Here is a 24,263-nt window from a genome sequence, read left to right on the forward strand (position 1 = left end):
TTTGAACTGTGTAGCATTTTTTATCAGGATTTTAATAATTTATATTATAATTAAAAGAAATTTTAATTTTCAATTAATGCTATAATTGACAGCTGTTTGCCAGAGAATCCTTAATCCCCGCATACAAATACAAAAATACTGACAATTCTTAGGGGCATTAATGATCAAAGTTGACTGCTCGTAGAGCATTCATGCACTTGGAGTAGAAGAAAAAGAAGAAGATGAGGAAGAAGCCATCAAGCTTTGAACGAGCCTTGTGGGATGTTTAAAGTTTTACTGCTCAAAAACAAAATTAATTAATATTAATTAATTAATTAATTAATCATGATCTAAACCTTTACCCAATAGATAGTATCATGTATCATCCAAACCCTCAGTCTCAGGTCTAAATTGAAGCCAAAAACATCACTGTTGAGAAGTGCATGAACAAAGGAAGCTCTGCCCACCAATCACCATATCATTAACAGACCAAGTGTGGGGAAGAGTGTATCCCTCCAAACGACACATTTTCATTTGATTTAACCCATGAAATATAGTTTTGAAATGAACCCATTTCGAGATTTTAGCTTTAGCTTTAGCCTTTAGGGACACAATTATTTTTTGTGTCTAGTTTTAGAGGCTTAAATTGTATTTGTACCCTTTGATTAGTTGCAGCCCTAGCCATAAATTCATGCACTTAGATAGCTTGATATGATCCTATCAATATCCTAATTTTTATATTTATATTTATAATTTAATTTATTAATAAAGAATAAATGAAATTTTAGAAATATGATGCTAGCTAGTCTACTGATTTAATTGATCCCAAGTAGAAAAAGGCAAAAATAACTAGAAAACAAATTTATAGTGAGCATCTTTGAATAGTGGTACGTGAGTAGAAACCAGAATTCAACACTTTTGTATTTAGCGAATGGTTTGTTCATGGCTTCATGCTATGAATTAGCTTTGTCATATAAGAACTCCTAGAATTATGGGGTAGTTTTAATAAAAGTCTCATCATTTAAAGCCTTAAAATCAAGTGGCTTTAAATACAAATACGAGTTGAAGCAAGGTTAGTGGCTAGCATTGTGTTGCATTTGCATAATTACAAATGAGTAGTATTTGTTTCGCTTCGAGGTCACCTAACCTTTTAAGTTTCAACTTCTAGCAATGTCTAAGGAAGGGATGACGATCGACTTATCGGCTATAGAATATCGCTTTCTCCTTTGAATTGAAGGTCTTCTGCTTCTTGGTTTCTGATTCTCAATTCTCACACCCCAGCAGCCACCGCCGCACCCGCGACGCCATCACTGGTAATGGAAAGCCAAGCGGCGGTCAAATTCTTTAATTTGCGAAGACTTTAGCGGCTCTCTTCCTTTCAAACTCTTGGATTTTATTACTCCCGCGTATAAACATATAACAAGTGGCAATTCTTGGCATTATCTGTCTCCTTTTTATTACAATTTTTTTTTTATAAAAAACAAAAATATTTCATTAACTGAAAATAACGTAAAGTCATGAAGTACAAATTAATATATTGTTTGTTTTTTATAAATAAAATTAACTAGAGGATTTGAAAGTCTATTTTTATGTATTAAAGGGTAATTTTTATAGTTCATCTGAATTTTACTCTATATTTTATTTTATTTTTATTCATTAATTTTAATTTATTATTAAAAAATTTAAAAATTTTAATTTTACTTTATAAAAATCTCTTTTAACTTGCTATTTAAGTTAAAAAAAATAAAATTACTTAAGTTAAAAAAAAATTTACCTTTCCACTTCAAATAACTAGCTATTCCAATTACCATATGAATTTATCATAAAAATATCAATGTCATTATAAAGATTTGCTTCTTAAGAAGGTAAAAAATTTACTTTTCATTAAAAAGTGGTAAAACTATATTTATAAATATCACATTATTTTTGAAATTTACAATTACATATTAAAGAGATTTTTTTTATAAAATAAAATTAAAATTTACGATTATTTTAATAATAAATTAAAATTAAGGGATAAAAGTAAAATACAGGATAAAATTTAAAAATCAATTATAAAAAATACCTAACGAGAGAGAATTTAATTTTAATATAAATGGTTAGTTTTAATTTAATTATAATATAATAATTAATAATATCTCCAATTAATAGCAATAAATAAAATATAATGGTATTCGTTTTGCAATTAATGTCGGTCAAGATTAGGATGTGCACACCCTAAGACGATACATATCATCAACAATCCACAGAAGCTGGTGGGGCTGTGTGTTTCAAACCCTGCACATCATTGTTTAATATTTTGATGTCATGCAACCTACAAGCAGGGAACATGATTGGATTTTCATGACAAACTTGATTATCATTTCACTTCACAATACGTTAAAATTCAGAAAATTAGTGTAATGTATAGTGAAGTGATTTAACCTATATTTTATCCAGAGATGGAAGAAAAACTCAGATGCCCATGTCGTAAAATTAATTTATATGGTAAAGAATATTATTGAATCCTGCAAACAGCCTAGGTTTAGTTGATTTCTTCGTATAATTATGGATAAATGAAGGATTTCTTTATTTGTTAACATGATTTTTTTTTAAAAAAAAATTTATGATGAAATGTATTTCCAAGCAAATTAAATGGCCCATAACATATTATATCATCACGAGTAGGACCATCTTCACGTGAAGACCATACCCATCCATGAATACTTAATTAGCCGCCTCTCCCTCTCTTGAAATTGCTATGTGGTCTTTCCACTTAGTGCTTTGGGGGTCCTCCTTATATATCAAAGGACCTTATCAAAGTCTTTAACATCAAAGGACTTTTGTACTATAAAAAGAGCAAATGAACCCACCAATTTCTTAACCAATTTCCACTCAACAATCGCTTTTCCAAGTTCCCTCTCATTTCTCAACCCCAAATAGCATGGATTTCTTCCAATCCCAAAGCCAACAAAAACACCTTGCAAAGAATAGCAACAAAAGGAGGCTAACACAAGACCAAGTGAGACTTCTAGAGAGAACCTTCACCACCAACAAGAAGCTTGAGCCTGAGCTCAAGCTCCAACTAGCAAATCAACTAGGTGTGCCTCCAAGACAAGTTGCCATTTGGTACCAGAACAAGAAAGCCAGATGGAAGACACAAAGCTTGGAGCTTGACTATAATACAATCCAAGTGAAGCTAGAAAATGCATTGGCTGACAAAAGGAGATTAGAGAAAGAAGTGATTCAGCTTAGAGAGGAGTTGAGGAAGGCTCAAGAAATGGTTTTTGCTTTCAACCAAGGAGTAGTTCCTTCTCATCCTCATCATTTCCATCCTCCTCCTCCTCTTAATGTTTCTTGCAACTCTTCTTGTGATGAAGGAGGTGGTGGCTCTAGCTTGCATGAAGATGTGAATGGTGAGGTTTTGCAACTCGATGAGCTTTATGCTTGTTTAATTGGTCCTGGTGGTGGTGGATCAACCTGGGGTTAGTGGGTATGTGACCAAAGTAGACTACGTACTCTTTCCTATAAAAACCATGGGTGTGTACTGCTTGGAATTGAAGCACCCTCTCCAGATTTTGGATTGACACTTGAGCAGGTGGTGTGTTGAAGAAATTAAAGCTTGTTTTAATTTAGGAAGAATTAATGTTAATGACGCTTGTGAATTTTAATTAATGGCAATTGATGTTAATTATAATTATTAGTCTACTTCATATATATGTTGAATGTGATTACAAGTATTGCTTCATAATATAGATGGTGTAAAGATTTAAATTCAGAATATTTTCTTTTACCTTCAAAAATTTTTAATTTATAATAGAAAAAATTATAGTAAACTCTTTGATGTAATGCAATCAATTCATGCTGACTAAATATGGCTATTTTTCAACTCACAATTACTTCTTCCCTTTCCATATGGAAAAGTAAAATTAAGCAAGTGGACTCTTGGTGCTCAGTCACAGTACTAATGCTTCATTGTCAAACAAATCCAATTTTCTTTCAACTACTTGCCTAATATATAGAAGGTTAATTCTTCAGGTGGGGAGAGGAGCCTAGAGGGGAATTAATGGAATGAACTTGATTCTATAACTTCACATCAGTTTGACCTATCAATAATATACATGTGGGGCTTTACTTTGACCAAATTGAAAGTTAACTTTATACATAATAGATGAAAATTTTGGATAATCCACCCTTCCAATTTTTAATTAGAATATGCAATTTCCTTAATATTATGCTCTATATCTAATTATATTATTACTTTTTTTACCATATGAAGTCCTAAAGTAGCCATTTACAATCATATACGTGCATACATGTAAAATAAAAACTAAGGAATTTACAAGAAGATTAAGCCGTTCAAATTAATAATTTGAAAGGTTAAAATTAAAAATTAAGTTGCAGCAGCAGCTTGAATCCTGTCACCTGCCATGCCAATGATTTCAGATTTTAGTGCTACTTGCAATGCCATGATTTTGAGGGAATTGGGAAGTCCCTCTCAAAATTTATTATCGCATTCTTTTTCTTTGGACTTAAGGGTTAGGAAAGCAACATGTCGTCTCTTCATGACTTAATTAGCTAGATCAATAATTTATTATTTTATTTTATTTTTATTATTAAATTAGAATTACTGAATTAATCAATTCATAATTATTAACAAAATAAATACAAAGTTTGGTGATAATATAAACTATTGCAACAAAACCGAGCTGAAAAGCAACCGAAACGATATTAACAAAATTTCTCGCGAAATGGTTAACATTATTAAAACGGCGAATTTTATGTGCGTTTGTAACTCCAAACTCCAAAGCCCAAGGCTCAAGCCCTTTTCCCTTCCATACTCAAACTCTCTCCAACCAAAATGCCCTGAACACATATCTCACCGCACCTCCACACACAGAACCGGTCATTGAAACACCGGTTCGGCTAAACCCACCCACCGTACATGGCATCGATCTCAGCTTTGTGTCGCGGTGGCGCTTTTGAAAGAATCAGAAACGTGCCGAAAGCTAGTCTCTCGTTGCTGTAATGTAAGTCGTAACAAATTTCCGCTCCACTTTTCCGTCGTGATGATTCCATTTCCAAAATTAGTTTATTTGCTGTCGAAAATAATACGTTGATGCAATTTTATTTTGGCTTCCCGAATTTTTATGCACTCATTTTTAAACCACTGAAAGGAAAAAAAAAAAAAAAAATTACCACCAACTAAAATTTCGTTAGTATTTGCTGATGCTGAAAGGCCTAATTGAAAAATTAAAATATGAAATAAATTTTACATACGAAACAGTTATGAAATAATTACTGATGATAATTTTGCGTAGTAAAGTTGGCATTAAATATGAGCGGTAATAGTTGTGTAAAAATATATTAATGAATTGCATTGTTTGTGTTTTTTTTTTTAAATATTAAATGTCTAGAATATAAATTATCAATGAAATATAATATTAATTAAAATGTAAAAATATAATATAATATTAAATATTTATAAAAAATACTTTTTTTTTTCAAAAATTACCAATTAATAGAGTTTGATGGGCAATAATATTGAAAAACTTAAGCAATGAAATTTAATAATATACCAATGAATTATTTTTTTGATATATTAAATATTGTTTTATAATATAAATATATTTAGGAAATAATACAGATAACTTTGTGTCATTGGTATTATTTATTTATAATAGAAATTTAATATTTTTATTATATATGTAGACATCGTATTATATAATTGAACAAAATCAAATAGAAAAATTCAATTTGTCTCATTCAAATTAATGATTTGAATTATAAAATAAAATCAAAATAAGAAATTCTTATTTTTGTGAAAAAATATAAGCAATTGGTCATGAAACAATGGCCATGTGAAAAAAAATAAGTCCAGCCCCTCGTGAAACATTGGCCAAAAAACAGAAAGGAAGAAGGCATGCATGGCCATGGGTCTATGAAACTGCAAGGAAGATAAGCAATTGGTCTTTGTTTGCGATGGATTGAGGAGCCAATAGTCGAGGATTGAGAAGGCGAGGATGATGGTAAATCAAGGAATCGATAGTCGAGATTGAAAGGTATGATTAATGAAACAAAGAAGAAGAAGATTGGAGTGAGGTGAGATTGAAGTTGGAGGTGCTAAAGAAAGAAGTAGAACTTCCCCATAAAAAGATATCTCCTTCAAAATAGGCCAGTCAAGCAAAGAAGATTGCAATTAGGGGTGGGCATTTGATTCAAATTGAATCGAATCGAATTTAATCAAATCAAATCATAAAAATTAAATTATATATTTTAGAAATCGAACCAAATCAATATAGATGAAAATCAAATTGAACTGAACCGCTCTATTTCGATTTGGTTTGATTCAAATCGATCAGTTTTGATTTTTGATTAATTTTTTAATTTATAAGTGATTTTAAAATTTTTTGATCTGATTTTAACTTTGATTTAAACCTAATAACCATTAATCAATAAAAATAAATAATTTATATATATAAAATTACATACAATTCATAAATTCCCTATAAAAATAAATCAATTCAAAAAATTAATAAAACTATTCAGTTTAGTTTAATTGATTTTTCCTCTTTAAAATCGAATTTGATTTGGTTCGGTTCAAATCGATCAGTTTTATTTTTGATTAAATTTTTAATTTAGACGTGATTTTTAAATATTTTGATCTAATTTTAACTTTGATTTAAACATAATAACCATTAATCAATGAAATTAAATAATTTATATATATAAAATTACATATAATTCATAAATTCCCTATAAAAATAAATCAATTCAAAAAATTAATAAAACTATTCAGTTCAGTTTAACTGATTTTTTCCTCTTCAAAATGGAATCCAATCGAAATAACAGAAAATTTTATAATATAAAATCGAATCGAATTATCAAATTAAGACTATTTAGTTTGAACCAAATAATACTCACCCCTAATTACAACAACCTAAAGAGAGACTTTTAACCTATGCATATACCAATGGAAACTGGGAGAAGAATGACAGAGTTTCAGCTTTTCAATTTTATATAGCCTGTAAAAAGATCGGTGCCCATAGATGACCACAACCACTCTTTTGAGATGCCATATATGTAAGGAAATCCTCGAAACAAACTTGTACCCACTGAGAGAACATGTAGATCTATAGAACATACAATTCCTCCATTTGAATGGGATATGTTTGATAGAACGAGAAATTATGACAAACATACCCCATCCAAAAAGGGAAACTAAACTCTTTAGATTTGAAGACTACAATAAAATAAAATAAAATAAAACATATAAACAAAAGAGATAGAGGGGAAGGGTCTACGGCCAAAAGGTCATACCTCCCTCCAAACTAAAACTAAAAAACTAGGTTTGAAGCTCTAGAGAGAAGGGAGAGGCTTTGGATTAGAGGGAAAGCCATTTTTTTTTTTTTTTCCTGAATTGGAAGTAAGCGTTACGTTACAACATATATTTGTTATCCATTTGTTAATGTCATTATCATAGCTTAGGCTGAACGTCGCAAAAGGACACCTAGTTTGAGTGGAAAATCTGTCCTCTCCACTCCATCATATCAAATTTTAATTTTTTATTTAATGCATAGTTAGTTTTTTTTTTAATTAATTCCAATTAAAATTTGAATAAATGTGTGTACAAATAAAGAGATAAAATTATTAAAAAATTGCAAATTCTTATATATATAATTTATTATTTATATTTGCTATATTAAAATTATAAGTATAATTATATCAAACTAATTAATGAAAAGTCTAAAACTACTGAACGTAAAGCCTAAAAATTATTAAACTTTATCTGTAACTCTATTCCTAATAATGGTATTAATTTATTTATTTATTTTTTTTATTTTGTTACTTATATAGAGAGTGAGAGAGTTAAACATAGACATCTCAAATTCAACAGATGTACAGCTACTATGTACTAAATTTAAATTTATTAATGTTATTAATTCATATTTAAATTTAGCTAACCTAACTATTCCTTAATATATTTAATAATGTATACATATATTCTGTATAAATATTTCAATTTTACTGTGCTTTTATTACTTTTTTTAGAGTTTTGCTTTCTTTTTCATGGATTTAGTATGTTCAATTCACCAACTAAAAGTAACTGAGTAATCCAAATTACATACCATATAATATTGGTAACTATGCACATTATTTTTCATATCTTCTCCATATAATATTGGTAACTATGCACTTTGTTTTATTTAATTGATCCATTTCAAAATAAAATAATATACTTTTTTTTATCACGAAAATAAAGAACACACACATAATAAGTTCAGTGATAAAACTATATCATTATTAAAATCATGATAATTTTAATAAAATTTTTATTTTTATATAAATTTAATATACGCACTCTTCATAAATGATGTATGACGTCGAAATGTCAATCTACTGAACTCATACATAATTTTTATTTTTTTTATTGAGAAGATAAAAATTTTACACATTATATTTATATTTAATATTAAAAATAAATTATTATTAAAATTATAATAATTTTAATAAAATTTTTATTTTTATATAAATTTAGTATACGCACACTCATATAGATGATGGGAGAAATGAAAGCGTCATTATTATTGTTATTATTATTCTCAAATATTAAAATTAAATGATAGAGCCGTTGGCCTTTAACTATACCTTCAAATTTTGGGCTACTTTATTTAAGCCTTTTAGCCCCCAACTTATTTGGCGGCAACTTGTGCTGGAAAATTATCAATATATCTCTTACCCACATCTACATGCACTTACTTCCATTTCATATCCCACTCTCTTCTCTCTGCGTATTTCACCTCCTCAAAAACCAATCTTCAATTATCACCTATTATACTCTTTTCTATAAAAAAAAAAATAATTTTAATATTATTAAATTAAAACTCATTAATTACTTGAAATAATATTTAAATTGAATGATAAACTCATAAGATATGTTTCTCTATCTAAATTTAAATTATAATACTAGTTGAAATGATAATCTTAAATATATTTTACAGAAAATTATAAGTTAATTTTAAATTATATAAAAAATTATAAATATTTTTATAAAAAATAATTTAACTTTTGAAATTTTTTTATATTTTATTTAAATTATTGTTAAATTGAAATAATACAAAACAATTCCGTCCCTTGAAATTTATTTTATTAATAAAATAGTTAGTTAATTTAATTATATAAATATAAAATATTAAAAAGTAATTAAAAATGACATGATTTTAATGGTTTTAAATAATTAATAAATAAATAATATATTTTTTAAATTTTAAACAATAAAAAATTAAATATATAAATATAAATTTAGATGAATTAATAAAATAAAATTTAAGTATGTGATTGTTTTAAATTATTTTAAAATAAACGGTACTTTAATTCAAAAGACTAAGTACTTTAATGAAAAGACTATTTTATTTAATGAAAAATTACATTATTTTTCTTAAAAAATATAAAAATTAATCTTAAATTTCATAAAATTTAAAAATATCTTATAATTGACTTTATATTTTATTGGATATTGTGTTATAAATAAGGAGTATAAATGTAAAAAAAAAGGTGGGAGCCTAAATTTTAGGCTTCATTTGTTTTTTTTGAAATATTTTTTAAAAAAAATATAATTTTTTGTACTTTTAATGTTTAGTAAACCTAAAAAGAGGTTAGGGAAATTTTTTTTTTAAATAGAGAAAGTTATTTTTTAAAATTTAATAATTTTATTAAATTTTAAATATTTTTATATATGTATGATATAATTATATATTATTTATTTAATATTATACATAAATATTTTTTTATATATAAGTTATTCGTAAAATGCTTAATTTAGTTTCTATATTTAATGGAAAAGTTTAATTTATTATTTTTTTCTAAATTAATGTAAAAATTTTATTTTAAGTTTAATTTAATTTAAAAATTAAAATTTAAGAATTAAATTTTTTAATTTCTTAATTTTATGCGTAAATTATTTTCCGCGAAGAAACAAATCCTTTTTACTTTGTTTAGGGGCAAAAGTATAAAATCGCGTGTGTTCACCTAAATATTTAGCGCGTGGTGACAACCCTAAAATATCAGGGTAAAAGCACTATTCTCTCTGAATTTTCCTTCGAAGTAACAGCAAAAGAGAGAATCGAGAGAGAGAAACAAAGAGAAAAAACGATTTTTTTTTTATTTTATTTTCCGTTTCCCCAAATCTTCACGAAGCGCTATGAAAAGCTTCCACACAAATGGATTTCTAGGGTTGGTATCGATTCCAAATTACAATTTCATTCGCAACTCGAACCGATTCAGCTCGGCGATAACCCGGTGAGTTCGCCGAGTTACTGCTCAGTCTTAATGATTTTCTTTCCACAGTCCAAACGCCAACGAGATCTGTAAATCCCCATATGCTTTAAATTCAGATATATTACCTCTACGTGAAGTTTATAGATAAGGATATCAGTATTCGGGCGTAAAAATTGTTCTTGTCATGCAATTGAAATCGGCCTCGGATTCTTCACAGAAGCGAAGGGATTTTAGCCCGAGAGGAACTAGGCTTCGAAAGAAGCATAAGAGACTCGATGCCATATGCGAAAACGTTTATAATCAAAATCATAGTGAATCCAACGAGGGAAGAGGAGAGTCCACCCAGGATGCCAATTTGGAGCTGCGTCGCAGCTCACGAGTGCGGCGGGCACCGGTTGTGCTCGATGTCTCACCTCCTCCTGTCAAAAAGCGCAGGAAGATTGGTAAGAATGTCAATTTGAGTGTTAATAGAAATGGTGGTAGTGTTAGTCTAGGGAGTGTTAAAAGGGAAGATAGTGAGAGATTAGAGGATTTGGATACTCCAGGGAGTTGGAGATCGCGGTTGAGATCAAGGGGTAGGAATGTGGCGACTAGAGAGAGAGGCGAGACAAGTGGGAGAAGGAAGCTTTTTGATGAAATAGAGACGACGGAAAGTGAATTGGCTGGGAATAAAGGATATTTGGATGGTGAGAAGATGATGGTTGTGAGATCAAAGAGGCCAGGGAGGGTAAAGGCAGTAAATGGTTTGGGGAATGAAATGAAAGCGGGTGGAACATGTGGTCTTGAGGATGTGAATGAGAAGGATGAGGGTAAAGAGTGTATAAGGAATGATGAGAGTGAGAAGGATGAGATTCGGGTGGCAGAGAATGAGGCCAAGGAGGGCATGGCAGTTTTAGGTAGTGAAATAGGCAGTGGAAATGATGGGGAGGTAGGGGGGAATGATGCTGATGAGAGTATGGAAGTTTCAGTTGCTGCAATGGGTGGTGGAAATGAGGTGGAGGTAGTGGATGATGGTTCTGCACTGTTAGGATCAGATGAAGTGAATGAACAAGAGCAGAAAGAGAAATTGCATGATTTGGAGTTGAAGAAGACCCCGGATGGACATGATAATGTGGAATATGTAGAGCAGAGTGACAAAGCGGAGGATTTGGAGAATGGGATGGATTTGAAAAATGAAAGAGAAGTTGTTGAAGTTGATGGGGCACTGGTAAATGAGGTGGAGGATCCTGATGAGGAAGGACATGCTGAGGTTAATGAAATTCCCTTGGAAGTTGAGAAAGATGCGAAGGCAGACAAATTGAATCATGATTTGCATACTCTTGATAGGCCACGGATTAAACAGGGGAGACGGTGTGGTTTGTGTGGATGTGGTAATAATGATGGTAAGCCACCTAAGAGGTTGGTTCAAGATGCTGGTGAAAGTGAACGTGAGACATACAGTGGCTCATCAGCGTCAGAGGAGCCCAACTATGATGTCTGGGATGGATTCGGTGATGAACCAGGGTGGCTTGGACGCCTATTGGGTCCTATAAATGACCGATATGGTATTGCTGGAATTTGGGTTCATCAACACTGTGCTGTATGGAGTCCAGAGGTGCAGTTTCTAAACTGAATTTTGTTATCTATCTAATATATCTCCTGCTTTGCTTGGTAAACCGTTATTATTTCTCATACTAATTGTTAGAGTTACTAAAATTTTCTTATAAGTTTCCTTTATTTTTATCATTTCCTTCATTAGGTTGTATTAGATATGTGTCAAATAGGAATTGTTATTTGTATGGGGATTATTGTATTTAAAGAATGCTCTGGTGGTGTTGCTTGCCCTATGTTGTTGATGCCGTCCTTAGATGAGGTATTATCCTGTTTCTGCAACAATCTATCATAGATTTTATTCTCTTGAAAGCTTTTGGTGTTCTTAAAGACTGATCAATGCAGACTCTCCTTTATTGATTGTCTTATTTTTTAGCTCCGTTGTGGAGTTTTTTTAATTTTATTGTAAGGAAAGCTAATATGGGCTTCTATGAGCGTGTGAATAGAATATTAAATATACTTCTGATGTCATCATGACACATTAATGTCCCAAAGCTTGTTTTGATAGAGTTGTAAATTTTCCTGAGGATGAACATTATCATTGATATTGCTAACAAAATGCTTGATTTAATAAGCCTTTTCTAAAAGTGTATATATATATATATATATATATATATATATATATATATATATATATATATAACATTATTGAACATGTTATTTTAGCATTAATTGTTCAGTTTGAATATTGTTGTGTGATAATGTTTTATAGCCCATCAATAAAAGAGTATGGTGTGCAATTCATCACTTAGTCATTAAAAAACGCAATTCACCAGGAAAGGTGTGTTGAATTCATGTTCAAGTATACAGTTTTTTACTGCAAAAGTACAGGTTTGATTCAATATTTAAGAAAGCTCAGTCTGTGTTGGTTTTCATATTCAGAATATATGTAAACTTCATATAGGTGAAAACCTCTAGAAACCTGTTTAGATTTATGTTTTCTCCAGTGATAATAGAACTTATTTGGAACTTGTTAGGAGACAATGCCAAATTATAATTTTGTGCGAGGGTCAAACGGCTCATAATAATAAAGTTGGCTCATTTTTGTTGTGGATAAAAACACTGATTTAAGATTGATTCCGAAAAATCTTTTAAAATTTTTTAACTTTCAACAAGGAGATATAGCAATTTGGCTTGTGACTGTATACATGCATAGACAGTTGTGGTTTTATTTTTTTCCTTTCACATTTAAGAAGAGAACCCTTACTGGATGTGTTGCAAATACAGTGAGAAAAAGGCTACTTATTCTTAGCTAGTTAGCCTATTATTTACTTGTAGGTAGTGCCGCTTGTTAAGCAATTCAAAAGTAGATATTATTCACTTTTTTATTTTTATTTTGTGGTCTGTGTTCAAGGTTTCAGGTGGGGGATGGGAACTGAACAAATCTACATAATTGGTGCCTAAAGCATTTAACCTTCTTACTCTTTTTTCCTCTGTTTATCTCTATGTAATATTTCCTGGACCCTCTTGAGATGGTCTTGTAAAGCATTAGCAGGATCATCAAAAGAATTGTTGTTATGATTATTTGTTTGCTTTTCCATATAAAAGAACATACCTCTATTGGTTTTGTTGTTTGGTGTCTTATAACTCTTTGATATGTTAGCTTTATGTGATGCAGAGTGGACCTTATTTGATGAAGATAGCTTTACTTCCATATGCATGTGGTGGTTTTCTCTCTGGTTTAGGTGTCCATGATTATTTCCTTTGCATGAAATTAACTGATTCTGTCTGTTCAAAAGATTATCAGGGCTCAACATTATATCATACTCGATATTTTATCATCTCTAATCTTATCTTGTGATGGAACATATTTTGAGGGAGTAAGCAACAGCCTCCACTCCTTGATGCTTAACATTTTTCATTTGTATATCGGCACAATGCATATTCTCTTTACTACATGTTATTTGGGTCGGATATTCTCTTTTACTGTATTTTGTTGAGTTCTTTTAACAAAAATTTAACCATCTTGTTGCAGTAAATTCCCATGCATTGTGATTTGTGTTCGCAGGTTTATTTTGCTGGTTTAGGTCGCTTAAAAAATGTAAGGGCTGCACTTTGCAGAGGAAGAGCATTAAAATGCACACGCTGTGGAAGACCAGGCGCAACTATCGGATGTCGTGTTGATCGATGTCCAAAAACTTATCACTTGGTTTGTTATTTGTATTTGTTTTACAGAGTTGCTTTTCTTTCTTTTACAGCCTTTTGCTTTCCATACATGGCAGCCATTATAAGCTGCAACTTGATTTTGTTTTCCTTCTCGCTTCTGTGTTTTGCAGCCTTGTGCTCGAGCTAATGGCTGCATCTTTGATCATCGTAAATTTCTTATAGCATGCACAGATCATCGACATCTCTTCCAGCCTCATGGTAATCAATATTTAATGCGGATAAAGAAATTGAAGGCCAGGAAAATGAGGTTAGAAATGAGGAAGCTATCAAATGATGCTTGGCGAAAGGATGTTGAAGCTGAAGAAAAATGGTTGGAGAACTGTGGGGAGGATGAAGAGTTTTTGAAACGTGAGAGCAAGAGGCTTCATCGAGATTTGTTGAGAATTGCACCTGTGTACATTGGAGGCTCTGAGTCTGAGAGTGGAAAACTATTTGAGGGATGGGAATCTGTTGCTGGGCTAAAGCACGTGATACAGTGTATGAAGGAAGTAGTTATTTTACCACTTCTATATCCTGAGTTTTTTAGTAATCTAGGAATGACACCTCCTAGGGGTGTTCTTTTGCATGGGCATCCTGGAACAGGTAAAACACTTGTTGTGCGAGCATTGATTGGTTCATGTGCACGTGGTGACAAACGGATTGCATATTTTGCTCGTAAAGGTGCAGACTGCTTAGGAAAGTATGTTGGTGATGCTGAGCGCCAGCTTAGACTCTTGTTTCAGGTTGCTGAGAGATGTCAACCTTCTATAATATTCTTTGATGAGATAGATGGATTAGCCCCTTGTCGTACAAGGCAGCAAGATCAGACTCACAGTTCAGTTGTCTCCACATTGCTTGCTTTATTGGATGGTTTAAAATCCCGAGGTTCAGTGGTGGTGATAGGTGCAACAAATCGACCTGAGGCTGTTGATCCAGCATTGCGTAGACCTGGGAGATTTGACAGGGAGATTTATTTTCCATTGCCATCAGTTGAGGACAGGGCTGCCATACTTTCACTTCACACACAGAGGTGGCCAAAACCAGTTACTGGATCTTTGCTGCAGTGGGTTGCAAGAAGAACTGTTGGCTTTGCTGGTGCTGATCTGCAGGCTCTTTGTACTCAAGCTGCCATAATTGCACTGAAGAGAAATTTCCCTTTGCAAGAAATTTTATCTGCTGCTGGAGAGAAAGCTCCTGGTGCTAAACGTGTTCCTCTTCCAGATTTTGCAGTTGAAGAGAGAGACTGGTTAGAGGCCTTAGCATGTGCCTCACCTCCCTGCTCTCGTAGAGAAGCTGGAATAGCTGCTCATGATTTGGTGTCTTCTCCTCTTCCTACCCACCTTATTCCTTGTTTATTGCAGCCATTATCCCAGTTGCTTGTTTCTCTCTATCTTGATGAACGGCTCTGGTTGCCTCCACCCCTTTCTGAAGCTGCTGTGATGGTTAAAAGAGTGATAATTTCTTCTTTAGCGATGAAGAATCTCCCTACTAATCAGTGGTGGTCTCATGTTGATAATTTACTTCAAGAAGCAGAACTTGCCAAGGAAATACAGAAAAGGCTTTCATCTACTGGAATATTAAGTGGAGAGGGCACCTATTCTGGTGTTGATGCCTTTGCTGATGAAAATGATGATGATAGAGTGATGCTTAAACCTTCAGTGGTGCGTAACGGGGGTATGAGCATTGGTTTGTCTGGAAGTTTATCTTTTGCATCATTAAAGAAACCAGGATACCGGGTATTGTTTGCTGGGAGTCCTAGATCTGGGCAGAGACAATTGGCTTCTTGCATACTTCATTGCTATCTTGGGAATGCAGAAGTTCAGAAGGTTGATCTGGCTACAATTTCACAAGAAGGGCACGGGGATATGGTCCAAGGGATTACACAGATATTGAGTATGTCTTCTTTTTATATTCTCTCTCTCTCTCTCAAAAAAAAAAAAAAAACCTTCATTGTTGTGATACACAATTTGGGCTGCATGAGATTTATGCAAGCAATCATTCTGTGTAATTTTTTTTTTTTTCCTGTGGATAATACTGCAACTTCTATTGCTGAGGAGTTGGCTTGAGTATAAGCTGCTTCAGACATCCATGGTTTGCTCGAGTGTGAGCTGCTTCAGAGTTCAGACATCCATGGTCTCAAGTTTTCTACTTCTTGACTTTTGTGAATTAGTTTCAATTAATGTGTTCTATTATCAAGTCTATTAGAAGATGGCCAAGCTCTTTATGATTTCATTCATACTAATTTTTTTGGTCAATTTTGATTAAAGAAAAAGTTCTCCTTTCATGTGGAATTGTCAGGTGAGCAGTTTTTCTGGAATCCTCAACCTACATAGCTGTCTATTAGACATCTAGTATCATTAGCCTCAGACTTACATTAGGCATAGCAATTAAGGTGAATTGCATGACAGAGCCCTCAGTTTTAATGGCTATTGAAGTCTCCAAGTTGATCTTAGTTGAATTGCAAATGTTATTTGTGTTTTTTAATGGTATAGAGACCTCCCAGTTTTGATAATATAGCACTCCATACTTAAGTTGTATGCTTTGTCTTTTAAAAGCCAAGAAAATGAGATTGATGGATAACTGCTGCTGCCTGTGTCAAAAAAAAAAAAAAAAAAAAAGAAATTTGCAATTTTTACCAGGCAGTAACTTTTGAATGTATGGGTAAATGGAACTGACATCCAAATCCAATTTAGGACCTTGTTTGGTTCAAAATGTGTTCATTTCTTAGTAGCTTCCGGAGAAATGGTACTTTGTGGGACATTATTTGCTAGGAAGTTGTGGGTTTTATTGTTTGGTATGCACTTTTCCCCAAGACGTATTTGATTTTGGTTCTTTTTTCAGTCTAATCGGCTTGGTTTCAGTTCCAATTTAAAAAAAAATTTGGTTTTCGATTTAGTTCAGTTAGTTTAGCCAAGCTAACCAATCTGAACTAGTTTGATTTAATATATGTGTTGTTTAGATGGGGGGCTGCTGCGTTTTAACTTAAAACTTACCTAACCCTTAAAACAGGTATCTCTGTTTCAGCCCTAGCCAATTTACCTTCACACAGCCACTCTTCATCTTTTGATTCCTCACTCTTCAGAACTCAGAAGATACCTCAGTCCTCAAAACTCAGAAGATACCTCAGTCCTCAAAACTCAGAAGTTTCATACCTTGCCTTACTGGCTCACTGCAGCCTTTGCCACTTAGCATCCCGTATCTCCTCTCTGAGCTCCCTCTCAACTCCATTCCAGATTTTCAGTCACTTCCACACCTGTGAGGCTGTGACCCGAGTCCCTGTCACCACATGTAGCCATGACACCTGTCTTCCGCTCCTAGGTTCCTCCTCCCCTGAAGCCTTTCACGAGTCTCAATTTGCCACCTTTTGCCATTATTCCCCAGTTACTCCTCAGTTCCTTGATTCAGTAGCTATCAATTTCTGTTTTAATGAAGCTTGATTTCGGTTTCTGCCTCTTATGAAATTGCGGATTTGCTGTTAGTTCTGGTTTCTGCATACTTTATGAAAGGAAAAATGATGTTTAGTTGTTTGTGCTTTATGTAATTTTATTTTTTTTTTAAATATCTTTATTACTAGAATGATCCCTTGTTTTTTGTTGAGAAGAGTATATGGAACGACGGAATGAGAATTTGATTTGCGGGTTCTAAGTTTACTAGTTTCAAATGGGTTACTAGTTCACTTCACCTAAATTAGATTAAATTTCGTGTGTTTTGGTCTCTAGAACTTCAAATTATGAAAATTTGGATAAAAAATTGTTAATTTCTTTCGCATTTTCTAACCTTTTTAGGTCGATCAAACAAATAAAAAAAACCAAATGTATATATTTCACTTTGGTTCCCTTCTTTAGCTAATTTGGTTATTTTGGTTTGGTTTGAACCGACTGAATGCTCAGCCCTACTTCCTAGGAAATGCCATTTCTTGAGCTTATTTCCTGTAAGCAAACCAGGCCTAGATTGTATGGCATGATTTCTTTGGTTTTCAAGCTTGCTGCTACATGATTTCTGATTTTTTTTCATCTTTTCATGGTAGAGGGTGGCAGAAGAGTAGTTGAGATTATTATTTATTGTAGCCTTCATGTCATTGAAATTTTGGGTGTTGGTAATTTTTGCTGAGGCAAGTTGACCTTCATAAGCTTAAATACAAATTGGGTGTCATATGTGAATGAGAAAGCATGTAGGGATCCTTACATCTATCTGTCACTTTGGCAGTGAAATGTGCTAGCTTGGAGTCATTCGTGATTTTCATGCCAAGAATTGATTTGTGGGCTGTGGAATCATGTCAGCAAGTTACTGAGGAGAGTGATGCATCTTCAACAGACCATCAACTTTCTGAGGAAACAGAATTTTGTTCCACACCAATTCAAGTTGTTGGAAAGGAAAATGAATCCATTGCACATCAATGCAGTGAATCTGAAATGCCACAGCCACAAGATGCTACCCTGTGCACCTCACATGCCTGGAGCTCATTTGTTGAGCAGGTGGAGTCTATACGCGTGTCAACATCCTTGATCATTCTGGTATGTTGATTTTCTGATTGTATAAAAGCTGCTGCATGTTTCTCATGTTTGTTAAAGCCTGGTTTAGGGCATTTAGCATACAGATATGATTAGTCTATTTTCGAGCTTTTCTTAACAATTAAGCGCCTGACTAATGGATATGATTTGTCTTTTGACTGCAATATTTATTCTTTATGAACTAGTTCAAAATTTAAGGGATTTGTTAAAATGGCAAAAAATTATAAAAGAATGAAACAATATTAATTTTTTATTTTCTCAATGCTTTTGAAGGTTTAGCTAATATCCTACAGGCATGATTTGGTTTTATTTGCTGAATTAAATAAAAGTTTTGTGTTCAATTGAATAAACAGATAAGAAGGGCTCAGTTGAACATTCACAAATGTACAGGAGCCTGTAAGTGCATATGGTCAAGAAAAAACAAATCTTTTGCCACAAAGTTAGGGGCTTTGTTCTTAAGCTTTGTTCTGTTAAATTTGAACATATCTAGGGAATTAAGTTACTCTCTTATAATTTCTCACATTAATTTTCAGCACTTTCCTCATTTAATTATTTGGGCATCAGCATTAGGAGTATGACATGCTTATTATTCAAAAGAGAAGATTCTAGCTTAGCTAGTCCTTGATTTTTGTTGTGTTGGGCCCAAACTCTGCACATGGCACTGCAACCTTTCTGAAAATGTTGTGATGTGGGATGTGTTTGAACAACCTTTGCGAGCTATCATATATTAGGGCTTCATATTTAGATATTCAAGGGAAAGGGATTTATCTTTTGTGATTGAATTCTAGCTGACTGTAACCAATGTTTGAGGACATAAGAATGGCTGTTTTGTGGCTGGAATAGTAGGGTCTGGTTGCAATCTGGGATAGCAGCTATGTGTCAGATGTAGGGCTGAATTCTTAGATGGAAAGGGTTTGTGGTATTGAATTGGAGTTGGGTATGTGTAGATCAAGGAGAAAAGGGTGCCTCGGTAGGAATAAAGCTGGAAGTTCTGATCGTTGTTGTTCTCTGACGGCAAATTTTGACCATGTGCCTCATCAGATGTTGATGAGTTAATTGGCTGGGCAAGTTATTCAAAGCTACCAACATTGATGCGACTAATCTATTAGAGAAAATCCTTGGCAATTTGATTTGCCCATAATACTACAAAACTTGAACTCTCTTACAATTGTTGATTATATTGAAGTTTGTGTATGTGTAGTTGAAGATTTCCCATAAATCCTTATCAACAATTATTCCATTGCTTTTGAGAATGAGGAATTGAAACCTAACATGTATAAAGGCCAATAAAAGACAAGGAAATAACAGGACCCTAGTTAACACTTATTGGAGTATGAGAAAGACCATCCCGAACCAAATTACTGAAAAGCCCTTAAGCATAATAAAGCATAAAAACATGAATAAAATTGAAATATAGACCATCAACAAGCTTACCCATAAGCAACTGCCTAATACACTTTGCCTTTGACCTAAGAATACTCTCGTTATTGGTATAGTTAAATATATCTTGTTTCCAAATGCTATATTTCTTGTCCAATCACGCAATAAATGTGACATACAATTTATATAGTGGGGTTTGGCTTGATTTTGTTACTGATTGTCAACTATAAATCTATGCTGTGCTAAGAAATTAGGGAGCTGGTACATTATCTTCATTTGTAAAATTGTTTTTCTTTTGTAGAATGCAATTGATTCATTCATCTGTTATCACCCACTTGTCCTTTGAAGAATGCATTCATTATACTGGTAATATGGTCATTCAATCTATTATTTCCTTGCTTGTAATGATAATTTTACCTACCTTCTACACTAACAGGCTACTTCAGAACTTCCATATCTGAAACTCCCACATAGAATAAGGGAATTCTTTAAGAGTGATATCTCAAATAGCAGTCAGTTGACTCCTTTGGAGCACACGGTGCCCCGATTCTTGGTTCATACTGGTGGGAATTTCAATCGTGATGTGGTGGCCAGTCTTTCTGCGGCAAAGTTATTGAGGGATATAATACAACTCTTTGTTCTGTTGGTTCATCAAAGGGTGCATATGCATATTGGTTCATCCAGACAGTATAAATTTTGTGATTCTATTGAAGGATCTCTTGATACAGAATATCACAATAAAAATCATGGCTCAGCTGGTGAAAATGAGTGTAGAGAAGAATTTCTTTATGAACATTCAAAAGTTCCACCACCTCCCAATAATAGAAGTTTAAAAGGAAAATCAAGCTTGCTATTAGCAATATCTACATTTGGACATCAAATTCTTCGATATCCCCATTTTGCTGAACTTTGTTGGGTCACATCAAAACTGAAAGAAGGTCCTTGTGCAGATGTTAGTGGACCTTGGAAGGGCTGGCCTTTCAATTCTTGCATTATTCGTCCTGGTAACATGGATTCTGTGACATTTTCTTCAGGGAATGTTAAAAGCAAAGAGAGATCTGGTTTAGTCAGAGGCTTAGTTGCTATTGGCTTATCAGCATACAGAGGTGTGTACAAATCACTCAGAGAGGTCTCCTTTGAGGTAAGGAAAGTCCTTGAGCTTTTAGTTGGACAAGTGAATGAAAAGATTCAGGCTGGGAAAGACAAATATCAGTATGTTCGTCTCTTATCGCAAGTAGCGTATCTGGAAGATATGGTCAACAACTGGGCACATGCATTGCAAAGGTACTGTTGGCTGTTGTCATTTACATGCTAGAAGATTCATTTCATTTGCAGATTGTTCTCTAACAGGGTTTTTTCTATTTCAGTTTAGAACTTGACACTCAAATCACTGTGGCGAATGCTAGGCAAAGCACCGTGGAATTTCTAGGTAACCATTCTTGTGAGGATCATTTAGCTCAAAGTGAAGAATGCAAGGAAGGCTTACCAAATAAAAGCTCCCATGAATCTGAATGCCTGGCAGGAAGTCCTATGGAATTTGTTCCTGAAAATGAAGGTGTTGAATTGAACAAAGGAGACAATGGTTTTTGTCATTCTAGCTCTGAGGTGATAGATGTTCTCTCAGAAGACATATCCGCACAGCGGATTGTCCTTTGTGGCCATAACAACTCAGATAAGCAGCTTCAAAGTTCTACATCTGATAACCAATTGGTTGATAATAATACAGATGAGCAGAATGAGACTGCTCTTGGACAGTGTGAGCCAGAAAATACTGAAACTCTTGCAGTTGTTACTGGATTGGACAATGGGTCATCAAAACATTCTAATGGATTTGTGGTTACAGAAGCTGTTCTTCCCTCTGAGAATGGTCTCTTTAATTCAGGTAAACCATGTGCTGATAAATTCTCTGGCTCCTTAATATCCAGTGACCAGGTCAATAGAGTGGCTGCAATGGAGGGTGCAATTAGATGTGAGGATGCTCTGCCTGACTTCAGTGACCATATTGGGAATGTCAACTTATCTCCTGGCAAATATACTAATACCAGTCATTCTGCTGATTCTGGTGTTGTGTGTTCATATATTTGTTGTTCTGGATGCCTATGCACCCTCCATGGACTGATTCAGAAAATTCTTGTTCGGGAATGGGGATTAAACAATAGCTATTGGGTGGCAGAGGATGTTCATGATATTGTTTCATCATTGTCTGTAGATCTTCTTTCAGCAGTTAGGAAAGTTGATATGGCTGAAAATATCAACAATTCATTTGATGAGAACCTGAGATGTGGTAATGCTGAAAGATTGTCTGAATGTCCAGAACTGCGTAATTGTCATTGCAAAAGTTCAGGAAATAGTTTAGCTTTGGCAACGGAATGTAGTTGCCACTCAGTGGATGGCTGTTTAACTGCAAAAGGAAGTTACTCCCCAAATTCACAGTTCGGGCTTGAACTGGAATTTATTTTCAGAGATGGCATCCTGTTACCTGTGGATTCTAACAAAGATGTTTCTTTCCATTGTAAATACAAGACTTTATGCCTTTGTTCTCTTATAAAGTCAGTAGTAATGATGAAGCAGCCTTTTGATTGATATGATATTTTCACAGCATGGATTGCCTAGCAATGGCATCATATGGTGTTTTTGCGAATTTAGGTGTAAATTTTCATTTAAGAGATATAAAGGATCAAATTTTTTGGGCAGTTCCAATTTATGGGTGTTTAATTGCTTTCCATGGTCAGCCGTTCAGGAGAAATGCTTTCTATGGAGGACAGTTCAGTCTACTTTTCTTCTGCTCTCAAAAAGATTTTGACGCAGGAAGAAGCTAAGAAAGAAACTTGTGCCATGTGAATACAACATATACTGAGGTCAGTTCCTAGTTGATTTCGTATAAGATGATAAGTGATTGTTGCTTTCTGTTTTTTCTGCATATATAGCTTTATGTTGGTTCCCAAGACAATTGCGTCAAGCAATTAGGAATATGAATCTATAGACAGTTTATTATTTTTGGTTTTGATTTGCTAGAATAAGCTTTTTGGCCAATTTGAAGGATTAGAGTGAAAATTTTATAACAAGAAATTAAAATATATTAACAGGCAGTAAGGACCAAAATTAGATATTTTAAAACAATAAATAAAAATATATATTGTGAATTTCAGATTTTGTTTTTAATATTATTATTCTTGATTTTCAGCCTGAATATGATTAGTTGTTATAAAATACTGAAAAAAATCTCATTAATGTTGATAGACTGCCCAAAAGTAAATTAGGCATCAGGAAGTGAATTCTTAGCTGACAGCAACACTACACCTGTTGGTTGTTGCTGTTGGTGGAACAAACTGGACCCTAGTACAAAAAAATCATTTAATTTTTACATATGATGTCTTTATCTGGCTGAATTTTAAACTCCATTGTTAAAGTTTGTGCTCCCCCCCTACTCCTCTCTTTTAATGTTAGGGAGGAAGGATCTCATTTCTAAATCTCTGAGTGTCGGCACTTAATATTTTATTCCCTGTTTAGCAATTGGCTTTACCTGAAAATTGGGCCACTATCAGAAACAAAGCCAACTTTAATTATCATGTTTAAGCAGCCTTTATTTTAGTAAGTACTAGCTTTGTCTGTTTGTAGTGTAAATGTTTAGTCAAAGCTTCTTTCTTTTCAATTGCCCGCTTCTTTCAAAATCTCTGAGGATAATTTACGCTTATTGTATTCCTCATCATTCTACTTTAAAGTTAGGGTTTCTCTCTTTTTTTTTTTGGCCGTTTGCTTTAGCAGCCTGTCTTCTCCGTCAAATATTTTGCTGTTCGTGTAGACGTCTACTAGTGTTTTTTTTTTTTTTTTTTTTATTGGAACTAGAATTGTCGTCTCAACTTGGTGCTTTTTATAGATACTTGATTTCATATAAAGTATAATTATTTTATTATAAAAAATAAAATAATTTCATATAAATTTGTAACTTATCTCATGAGATTTTTGTAAAATGGTTATTTATATTAATTTTAGAAATTTATAAAAAAATCTTCATATAAAAGAAAAACATATAATATTTTTTAAAAATCTAATAAATAATATTCAATGAACCTAAACTACAAAATTTATGACACTGCATGAAGTTCAAAAAGAAATACTCACTACACATGAAAGTGAAATAATAGAGAAAATTTTTTATAGTAATTTTTATTGATAATTATTTTTCTTTAATTACATATAAATAAGAGTATTTATAATGTTTTTAGAGTCCTAGAAATATAAATTTACTTTCTAGAAAATTTAAATAAATTAAAATATAATAAAAAAATATAAACTAAATAGAAAACTAAATCCTAAATAAAATAAGAAGTAAACAAATCTTAAATATAATAGAAAATTTTCTAATTAATTATAATCTATTTTTACAGTTGGAAGTTTTCA

The 24,263-nt window shown here is 32.8% G+C and overlaps 2 protein-coding genes across 2 annotated transcripts; both read left to right on the forward strand.

Annotated features, from left to right (window-relative positions):
• The first annotated feature begins 2,777 nt into the window (after positions 1–2,777).
• On the forward strand, positions 2,778–3,711 carry LOC110655280 (homeobox-leucine zipper protein ATHB-52-like). Its single transcript, XM_021811525.2, has one exon. The coding sequence runs from the start codon at positions 2,903–2,905 to the stop codon at positions 3,446–3,448; it is 546 nt and encodes a 181-aa protein (XP_021667217.2). The 5' UTR covers positions 2,778–2,902; the 3' UTR covers positions 3,449–3,711.
• A 6,329-nt stretch (positions 3,712–10,040) lies between these two features.
• On the forward strand, positions 10,041–22,856 carry LOC131176572 (uncharacterized). Its single transcript, XM_058141628.1, has 6 exons — positions 10,041–11,830; positions 13,835–13,975; positions 14,103–15,864; positions 18,178–18,485; positions 20,299–21,146; positions 21,230–22,856. The coding sequence occupies exons 1-6, from the start codon at positions 10,421–10,423 to the stop codon at positions 22,443–22,445; spliced, it is 5,685 nt and encodes a 1,894-aa protein (XP_057997611.1). The 5' UTR covers positions 10,041–10,420; the 3' UTR covers positions 22,446–22,856.
• Positions 22,857–24,263: the final 1,407 nt, after the last annotated feature.

Source organism: Hevea brasiliensis, unplaced genomic scaffold (assembly GCF_030052815.1).
Source record: "Hevea brasiliensis isolate MT/VB/25A 57/8 unplaced genomic scaffold, ASM3005281v1 Scaf171, whole genome shotgun sequence".
Lineage (NCBI taxonomy): Eukaryota > Viridiplantae > Streptophyta > Magnoliopsida > Malpighiales > Euphorbiaceae > Hevea > Hevea brasiliensis.

What these genes read in the sequence shown, in the direction of transcription:
- LOC131176572 (XM_058141628.1), top strand. Translation starts at nt 10,421, where the DNA reads ATGCAATTGAAATCGGCCTCGGATTCTTCACAGAAGCGAAGGGATTTT. An exon ending in AGGGATTACACAGATATTGA is followed by an intron (nt 15,865 to 18,177) that starts GTATGTCTTCTT and finishes TCACTTTGGCAG; the next exon opens with TGAAATGTGCTAGCTTGGAG. An exon ending in CAACATCCTTGATCATTCTG is followed by an intron (nt 18,486 to 20,298) that starts GTATGTTGATTT and finishes CTACACTAACAG; the next exon opens with GCTACTTCAGAACTTCCATA.
- LOC110655280 (XM_021811525.2), top strand. Translation starts at nt 2,903, where the DNA reads ATGGATTTCTTCCAATCCCAAAGCCAACAAAAACACCTTGCAAAGAAT.